This window comes from Sinocyclocheilus rhinocerous, unplaced genomic scaffold, assembly GCF_001515625.1.
Source record: "Sinocyclocheilus rhinocerous isolate Xijiao unplaced genomic scaffold, SAMN03320098_v1.1 scaffold3060, whole genome shotgun sequence".
In the NCBI taxonomy this organism is placed as follows: domain Eukaryota; kingdom Metazoa; phylum Chordata; class Actinopteri; order Cypriniformes; family Cyprinidae; genus Sinocyclocheilus; species Sinocyclocheilus rhinocerous.
The window spans coordinates 735-10,455 of record NW_015635031.1 but is presented as its reverse complement, the minus strand read 5'-3'; the positions used below and the strand labels follow the sequence as shown (position 1 = coordinate 10,455).

Sequence of the window (9,721 nt, the reverse complement as noted above, 5' to 3'; positions counted from 1 at the left end):
TACTAAAACTGGTAGCAGTATATAAAAAAGAGCCCAGCTTGGTTGGTCCAGAAGAGAGCATTCTGCAGTAGCTGTTAAAAACAACATCATAAGCATCTGAAGCTTTGTATATTATACATTTCACTTCTATAACAGCCCAAAAAACTCGCTATTACCAGCAGAAATTAAAATATTCAGAGGGATACAATTGCATGAAACAGTAATTCATTTCGCTATATCTATATTTTACACCACCTGACATCTAAAAATACTGTAAACATTATTGATAGACTGTAACAGTATCCATACATTTAATACAGTGCTGCCTGAGAATTACTCATGCATGGAGATAAGTGAATTAAATATGGCTAATGTGTTAGAAAAAACATATTCATAAATAAAACAAATAAATAAGACCCTGATATGAAATTATTCTAGTGCAACAGAAGCTGTCAAAATGTGAATATAATTAAATAATAGGCTAGCTGTTACAGTGAAATATCATAAATTAGCCCCAAAAAAAATCTCATTCAGTAGTTTCCGACCTGAAATCAAAACAAACATCTTCTATATTCGCTCATTTTTATGTGATTTTGTTTGTGATGTGGTGCTATTAAAATCCCACTTCAAAGGCAGGAATACACTACATAATTTTAGCCCCAATTTACTATCTGGATGAGTCAAAGCTTGCTGCCGGAAGTCATAGACAATCTGCTGATTTTGGGCAGCCGGATTTGACAGATTTCACAGAAAATCATGTAGTGTATAACAGGTACAGATTATTATTTATCAAACAAGTTTGATATTCCGAGCTGATTTCAGAACACATATTGTTTTAATTTGTCATGCGTCTCCAAGCAATAAGGAGCATATTTCTATATGAGTTTATTTTGTTCAGAATTACTTGAAATTCTGGTAGTGTATGATCCTCAGCTGTGTATGATGCCTAGTTTTTTCAGATGTGTTCAGATTTAAAAAGTCATGTAGTGTGTTCCACTATGGATTTTTATTTTTTTTTTGGAAAAGGGGTGGTTCACTGTTTTTTTTCTAGGCTTGATTGTGTTTATGGGGTGCAGTCTAACATGTGTTAATGCTTCGTTTAAAAAAAAAACATTATTTTTCACATCATTTACCTTTATTCCACACCACTCTGTCCCTTCTCTGAGAAAGGTGCTGATCATTTCCTGTTTTTATGAAGCCCCGCCCTCAGAAATAGGCGATGGGCTCTGATTGGTTAGCTAGCCCAGTTACCAGTCGTTTTTGTAGGCATTAAACTGCCAGAATTTTAAAAGACGACATCTCCGTTTGCATTGAACTTTCAGCTTCGTAAATTTGCAGATATTGTTTATGCTCAAACAGCAACATTACACACTAACTAACGTTAAAAAAGTGAAATCGCAATCAACCACCCCTTTAACATCTTATACCTTCTATATTTTTTTCATCTCTTCCATGGCAACAGTGTTTTTTTTTTTTTAAAGGACACAGGTTTAGGTGTCATTTTCACTTAGATGGCGAGGACTAAATGTGAGCTGTGGGTGGGATAAAAATGAGAAATATCTAGGATTAGAGGGATGATCCGCTACAGTGCTTTCATATGCGAATATGCGTTTATAAAAACAATGGAATATTAAAATAAAATCAGAATGGCAAAATCTTGGGTGCTTCCTTAGGATTGCTGGATGGCATTGCCCTTGGCTATACGGCCAATTAGAGGCAGGGCTCTGAGTTCCGCACGGAAGCTGTGATTGAGCCAGCAGTATATAAAGGGGTTGTAGCAGGTAGAGCTCATGGCGAGCCAGTGAAAGGTGAAGTACAGGGCATTGTTAGCCTGGATCACTTTACTTGACAGCAGCACAACATAACAGTTTAGAGGAAACCAGCAGACTGCAAACACGGCCACCACTGCGATTAACATTTTCAAAGTCGTCTTCTTCCTTCTGCGATGAGCGGCCGACTGAGCCAGCGTGACATCACCAACAGCGTTCCGGAACCAAACCTTCTTGGCCACCACAAGGTACGATAAGGAGATAATGGCTAAAGGTAATACATAGAGCAGGACGAACGTGGCAAGATCCAGATACTTCCAGAAGAGATCGGAGGGATGAGGAAAGCTGGGTAGACATACCATCCGTACTCTGTTATTGCTAAAAGAGACAAGAAGAGACATCTTTTAAAAATGAAAAGTTGCTGAACATTTTCTCTCCCTCAGGATTTCCAAGATAATTTTGTTTCTCCATCGGACCAGATTTTAGGATTATATGCTTGATTCTCACCAATGGATTCTCTGAATGAGAGTCCAAACAGCTGATAAAAACATCACAGTAATCCACATGACTCCAGGCCTTCAATTAATGTCTTGTGAAATAAAAGGCTGCATGTTTGTAAGACACAAATTTATCATTAAGGAGTTTTAACCTCTGGCCAAAATACCAGTTCATAATCTATAATACTTCCTCCAGTGAAAAAGTCCCTCCACTGTTGTCCTCTCACATCAAAATACCAACATACAGTATTTGTTTAGAACTGTTTTGGCCTGTGCATAATTGATGGACTGGAGTTGTTTGGATTACTTTATGGATTATTGTGATGTTTTTAATCAGCTTGGACTCTCATTCTGCATTCACTGCAGAGGATCCATTGGTGAACAAGTGATATTATGCTAAATTTGCGATGAAGAAAAAAAAATTACATATTGGATGGCCTGAAGGTGAGTACATTTACAGCTAATTTTCATTTTAGGGTGAAAAAGCATGAGTTTTTTCAATTTATTTTTTAATTTAATTTTTTATTTAATTGCATTTTCAAGATCACAACTAAAAGGTACAGTTGGGGGTGACAGATTAAATACAATGGGAGGCTTCACTAGACACAAAACTTATCTCACTGAAGTGTTTATCTCTCTCTCTATTCAGGCTTGACTGCAAACACTTCCAATGATTGGAAGGTATCCTTGCTTGAATGCTGCTTTTTCAACATTTTAGAATTTAATTGAGTTTCTTGTGCCCCTGCACTGAAAGCAAAATGTTCTCATGATGGCATTATAACAATCATTATTTACATCCATTTAAATTGTCACAATAATATTTCAATCATGACAACTCTCAGAAGATTTTAGCATAGTGATAGATATGACAATGTTAATGTATTTGGTCTTGGCGGAATAGATCTGCTACGCTGCTGCTGCTGAATTGCTGCTGCTGTTGGTTATTGCTGTAGTTGTAGATTATTGCTGCTGCTGCAAGCAAGTACAGGAGCTTGCTACTGCCAATGCATATGGTGATACGGTGCTGTGAGTATTTAAGACATACTGCTGCTGCACAAATAGCATATAAAATAACCCGTAGCAGATCTATACAGGTGGAGCTGGGGAAGGTGGAGGGTTTCAGAGAAACTCTGAAAGCGTGCTGCAGGAATCTCAAGTGAATGCTAGCCAGCCATATAAATGCAAGGCAGTAAGCTCATTGGCTGCATATGGAGCATGAACCAATCAGTTTGTGCCAAGTCGTTTAACTCTCTGAATACCATCAGTTATGTTAACAACCCGTCAGCCTGCGCCATCTAGAGTTTCATGACTGAACTATATATTTATCAGTTTTACTTGATTTTCATCATCAACAAGAAAGAAAGAAAGAAAGAAAGGTCATACATAAATTGAAAGCGAAGCAGTTTCTGGTAGATGGCATGAGGTAGAGAGAAGCAGGACCCCATGACCCAGATTACACCAATCCAGGCTATGCCCTGAAGCCGAGACATCCTCTGTTTCATTGGATGCATCACCACCTGATGGACAACAATAATCACCAATCATGACTTCACACTGGCACGCACTGATTCATTAAGTTTTAATTAGAGTATGAAAAGCTATTCACTCTAAAGGTTTCATTGTTAATTACAAATGGTTGCATGTGTCTGTTTGTAAGAACACTTACCTGGTGTCTATCAATAGCAATAGCAACCAGTGTAAGAACAGAGACATGAACAGAACAATACTGTGCAAAGCGGCTCACATGGCACATCGCCTTCCCAAACACCCATGTACTGTAAACAAATCGAACCTGAAAGAACACATATGCAACAGAGTGGCCTTGGATCAAGAGGCATGTAAGAATTAAAAAGCATGTACATGCTCACCCCTACACACTTACAGAGAGATGAATCATGCACCTCCTCTGTATAGTCATTACTAAACAATTAAGAGCAATGATAGAGATAACGTGCACATGTGGCCGTGCACACACACACACCCCAGAGGAAAAATGCAGCACAACCATACCAAGGCCTTAACCATGTCTTGAACACCGGGGGTATTATTTACATATGCAAATTCTACCATATTTTCAATTTAAAAAGGCCATATGTGAGAAAAAACGTAGAGTAGTTTGCATAACTGGGGGCCTTGGGGTAGAGACGTCTAATTATTCCCCTCATTGACCCTGAACCATACTGCCTTACAAATGCTCAGTAGACAAAATAGACTTATTATAAAACTGACTGATATAATAGTCTCAATGACAAATAAGGATTCCTAAGAGGATAACAAAGAGTAATCTTTTTAAAAATCCTGTTTAAAAACCATGTGCCAAATTCTTAACGTGTATTCATGATGAATTTATGTTTTTAATGTACTTTTTTAAGTCGTGGCCTAATGGTTAGAGAGTCGGACTCGTAACCCAAAGGTTGCGGGTTCGAGTCTCGTACCGGCAGGGATTATAGATGGGAGGAGTGAATGTACAGTGCTCTCTTCCACCTTCAATACCACGACTGAGGTGCTCTTGAGCAAGGCACTGAACCCCAAACTGCTCCCCGGGCGCCGCAGCAAAAATGGCTGCCCACTGCTCCGGGTGTGTGTTCACGGACACAGTGTGTGTGTGTTCACTGCTGTGTGTGTGCACTTAGGATGGGTTAAACGCAGAGCACTAATTCCTAGTATGGGTCATACTTGGCCACATGTCACTTCACTTCACTTTTTTTATTTTTATGACCAGTCCAAAAATGTTAACTGGCATAAAAATCAAGTTTAAAAAAAGAAAAGAAAAATCGAATAAAATATTTTACTTGAATCATGTATATACATCAGTTTATACATGAACAAACTTAATCATTATTTTCAAAAGGAAAAAAAAAAAAATAGGACTTTGAGTAATCAAGAAATTTCTTTAAGTAACAAAACAATTATCACTAAAAAAATAATGAAATTTAAAAAATAATTAAAAACTGACTTTTTAGATACAGTTTTTCAAATACAATAGAAGATAATATAATAAATGAACTTCTAATACAATTTTTCATTTGAACTATATAGCCTGCAAAATGTCAGCAGTTTTTTTTTCATTCAAACGACAGTTACACATGAACTTTATCCTTAACAAACATCGCAACATCACAATGACTTTTATTTTTTATATATAGAAAAGGACTACTTTTTGCATTGATTATATTGTTTAATGTATTTTGAATAAATTCAAGATCCAGACAATGAGCGATTGATCCAATAACAGAATTGTCTAGATTTTGAATGGCATAAAGCAACAAGAGTAAAACTATAACAGTCTATTTTTTTTTTATTAATTTAACAATAACTAATATGTTTTTAAGTAAACAAGTGAAACTAGTGTAAACTTACCAGAGTAAAAGGCGTGTTGAGGAGAGTTATAAGAATGTCAGCAATGGCTAAATTCATGATGAACAAACTTGTCACTGAGTGCATCCGTTTATTCTTAATAACAACGTGACAAACCACCACGTTTCCGAACAGCGAGATGATGATAATAACGGAATATGCGACGACGAGCAGCGCTCTGATGGTCGGTCTGTGGGATTCAGACTCGTAATTCGCTCCTCTGTCGTACATCGCGTCCAAAGAGAAATTAAAATACATGGAGAAATTCTGCAAGATAAAGAACTGCAAAAATAAATCCACGGAGGTGTTGGTGAATGTCATCGTAACGAGGTTGCAGTTGCAGTCTCAAAAACACCAAAGCGCAGTTCTGATCCACTTTTGGACAGTTTGGTGGTGTTTGACTCAGCCTTCTGCGAGCCAAACGCTGGAGCGCAGCGTCAAGTGAAGCGGATTGGACGATAGCCAGTTATTAGTGATTCGTCTCAACCCCTGGCATGATCATATCACAGTCGTTGCTCTAAGCACTGCCACTCCACACACACACACACACAAAATATCCACGCGGCGCGCACCAGCACCACTTCTCCGCACGATGCGTCACTGGAGGAGGTTACCTTATACCAACGGTCGAATTATAAAAAAAGATCCAGGGGGGATGGTGTGGTCAGTTTCTTTTTTTGTAATGATTACTAAATTTGTCTAATTTTTAAAAAGGTTTTTATTTAATGAAAAATTAGCCTTATTAAATATGTTTTTAATGTGAGAGGGCAACAGGGGATGATGGACTTTTCCCCCGAAGGCAGCAGTATCAGGGATTATGGTCTGGTATTTTAGTCAGAAGCAATGGTTTAAAGTTAAAATTTCTTTATGATGGATTTCTTTCTAACAAGCTTTTCACTTGACAAGATGCTAATTGATGGACTGTAGTCATGTGGATTATTATCAGTAATCAAATCCATCTAAATCAAGATCTTCCTGTTTTAGATCTTTGATTTCAGCTGGGATTTCAGAACAGACATTCTGCTAGCCATAGGTCACATCTTTTCACTGGTGCTCTCAGTGGGAGGGAGAGAGCCATCTGACTCAAAGCTGTTATCATCCCAGATGAGTGTCAGACCTTTCAAGAATTCTTTGCCTCAACTTTGCATCCATATGTGGATTCATTTGGCTCACCGACCACAGCTACTGGTAGACTTCGGCGCTTTCAGTTCCTAGAAAGAGATTCAGTGTAATTGAAATGTAAAATCATTGCCACAAACAACATTGGGCTGCAGTACAGACTGAACAATGAGCATCATAACCTTGTTTGACTTGTGTTTTTTTTCAATAAAGCACACATTTAACATTTCATTTCATGATTATTACAACATACAGTCAGTTCCATATATATTTGGACACAGGCATCATTTTTTATTATTTTAGCTGCTGACCAAAACATATTGAAGTTATATAATATAATATAATATAATATAATATAATATAATATAAAATTATATAATATACAGTTATATAATGAATATGGCTTTCAAGTGCACACTCTGCGCTTTAATTTGAGGGTATTCTCAATACAATTGAAGGAAAGGAAAGGTTAAGGAATTACAGCTCTTTAATATGTATCTTCAGTTGTAGTTCTTGTGTTTCTCTTTTCTTCAGTGATTCTGCTTGTTAACAGCAGCTGTTCATCACTAATGCTCAATCAGCACTTAATCATATAATTATCTCATTAACTTTAACTCTTTGAGGACTTGGGATTTGACTTCAGACTTGCTTGTGACTTGAAAGGAATGACTTGGTCCCACATCTCCTAATTTGCAAATCCAGGTGTTTGGAACAAAATACTGAGAAGGAATTTTACTTTCTGAACCTGGACTTTCCACCTCTGGAAAAAGGAAAAAAAGCTGTTGCTCTGCATTAGTGATTAACCACCTACAAATGTAATCACAGGAGTGGGCAGTATTGTTAGTGTAGGATTCCGGCCTTCAAGATATTGAAACCCTTGAATCTATAAACGGACACAAACGAACATTGAATCTCTACATTCCACCGGGAAAACTAAAGGTTCTTCTCCCCAGCCATCTGCAGTCATAAAACTACGTACAGGGTCAGCTCAGGGTCTCAGCAGTTCCTGTCTCTCTCTGCTTATCTTTACAAGAAACAACAAGAACTGACCCTACCCCATCTGGATTCATTTAAGCAACAGGACGTCAGTAGGTTTCGTGACTGGCTTCAGCATAAATAAACCATCTAATGGACCACGGAACAAAGAACCTGGTATCTAGACAGAATTCCAGTGACAGACACTCCCGGACCTCAGGACCGTTAACACATAAATTGCTAAATCTGATAAACAGAAAGTGGCAGATTAAGAACTCTCTCTGTCCAGGAGAAACTTGGCAGACTCTCATGCTCTGACACGAGGATGACCTCCGGACACCTCCCCTTTTCCCCCTTTGCATTCCAATGAAAAGGGACACAAGCTTGCACACAAGATTTCTGAGACAAACTGGAAATCATGGAAAGTATGGGACCATAGAGTCACAAATAATATGTTGTATGTCGTACATATATATGCTTGATGTGTTCATTTAATCGGTGCAACTTTAATCAGTGTTTACTACCCTTTTTAGGAAATGAGGTTATTAATATATGTGTGAGATAGGGGAAGTTTAGTATCGAACAGAAACTCGTGATGATTGCAGAATAGTGAAATAAGTGAAAAGCTGTTATTTCAAACAATATGTGTTGAACGACACTATATAGGAGTATTAACAAAACCTGCAAATCTTAATTTCTCCACATAATAAATGGGGGCTCTTGTTAATGTATGCACGCTCCGCCTGCGCAAGAAGGCGATTGGAAGGTCGCGTCGTGGGACGGACTTATGCAGCAGAGCAAAAACCCAATGCAGGACAGATTTGCTTGCTCTCGCCTGTCGCCGTGTTAGAGCACCCCACGTGTGCTCACGCGCTTACCATCAAAGCGACCAGCCATCTAAACTCAACACTTCAGTGATACTTCGTTGAAATCTTCAAAGAACTTAAAGTCTTGCAAACCAAGACTTTCAGCAGAACTGCTCAAGCCTCTGCTTCATCAAAGACCAACCAATCCAACGAGGGGTTTTCCAAAGGACGTCATTCCGACGTCACCTCAGCGACCAATCAGTAACGGGGTTCCCTCAAAGACATCCCGGAAGCCCGCATCAGCCACGGAATCACCTCAGCTGTCAACCAGCAGAACGCAAGTAAACGAACAACTCTCTAATCTGCTGAACTGGTGAATTTAGATAAGCAGTAAAATTTAAGACGAAATTCTCTGCTTTGTAAATTCTTAAGGTGAATTTACATCACTCGTGAAAACGAGGTAGAACTATGAAACTCAGTCAACTCGCAGTCTAGGAAACTGTACATGTGTGTGTGTGTTTTTGTGTGTTTTAGTTTAGTTTTATGTAATCTAGGATAGCCAATAAAATTCACGTTTCATTTATAAATAATCAATTGTCTGGTGTCATATAATTTCAAGGTTAAAACTTTGCCAAGATCAACGTTACCTCTCTCTTAAGAGCTGACAAATTATCATAATTGTGTTAACCCATGGCCAGGGAGCACATAAAATACATATTCAATTGGTAATATACACTGACATTAACTTCTCGCTGGCCGAGTAGCTGATAGAGTGTAAACCATTTAAATTCAAAATCAGTTTTGATCAGGTGGACCTCGAATTCTCAGATCGAGTTCTTTCAAAACCTGAGCTAGAAATAAACCTGAATGAATTAATAATAATTAATTCCCTACAGTTAAAATTAAGTAATGAAAGTTACTACAGTTCACTACAAGGTGCAAACAAGGCCTGATTAGACTTAGCCAAAAAACATCTAAAAAAGCCAGACCACTTCTGGAAAAGCATTCTTTGGCTGGCTGAAATTAAGATCAACCTGTACCAGAATGACGGGAAGAAAAAAGTATGGAGAAGGCTTGGAACAGCTCATGATCCAAAGCATACAACATCATCTGTGAATCATGATGGAGCAGTGTGATGGCATGAGCATGCATGGCTTCCAGTGGCACTGGGTTACTGGTGTTTATTGATGACGTGACAGAGGCCAGAATCAGCCGTATG

The 9,721-nt window shown here is 38.2% G+C and overlaps 1 protein-coding gene across 1 annotated transcript; it reads right to left on the bottom strand.

The window, feature by feature from the left end:
• Nucleotides 1-1,499: 1,499 nt before the first annotated feature.
• Nucleotides 1,500-5,923, bottom strand: LOC107746247 (probable G-protein coupled receptor 83). Its single transcript, XM_016560379.1, has 4 exons — nucleotides 5,606-5,923; nucleotides 3,912-4,037; nucleotides 3,629-3,762; nucleotides 1,500-2,126 (listed from the first exon to the last, which is right to left on the bottom strand). The coding sequence occupies exons 1-4, from the start codon at nucleotides 5,921-5,923 to the stop codon at nucleotides 1,649-1,651; spliced, it is 1,056 nt and encodes a 351-aa protein (XP_016415865.1). The 3' UTR covers nucleotides 1,500-1,648.
• Nucleotides 5,924-9,721: the final 3,798 nt, after the last annotated feature.

Bases quoted from the DNA above. Each gene is read 5' to 3' on its own strand.
- LOC107746247 (XM_016560379.1), bottom strand. From the start codon at position 5,923: ATGACATTCACCAACACCTCCGTGGATTTATTTTTGCAGTTCTTTATC. The intron at 4,038-5,605 runs GTAAGTTTACAC...GTGTTCTTTCAG, and splicing joins TCAACACGCCTTTTACTCTG to GTTCGATTTGTTTACAGTAC. The intron at 3,763-3,911 runs GTAAGTGTTCTT...GTTGTCCATCAG, and splicing joins TTGCTATTGATAGACACCAG to GTGGTGATGCATCCAATGAA.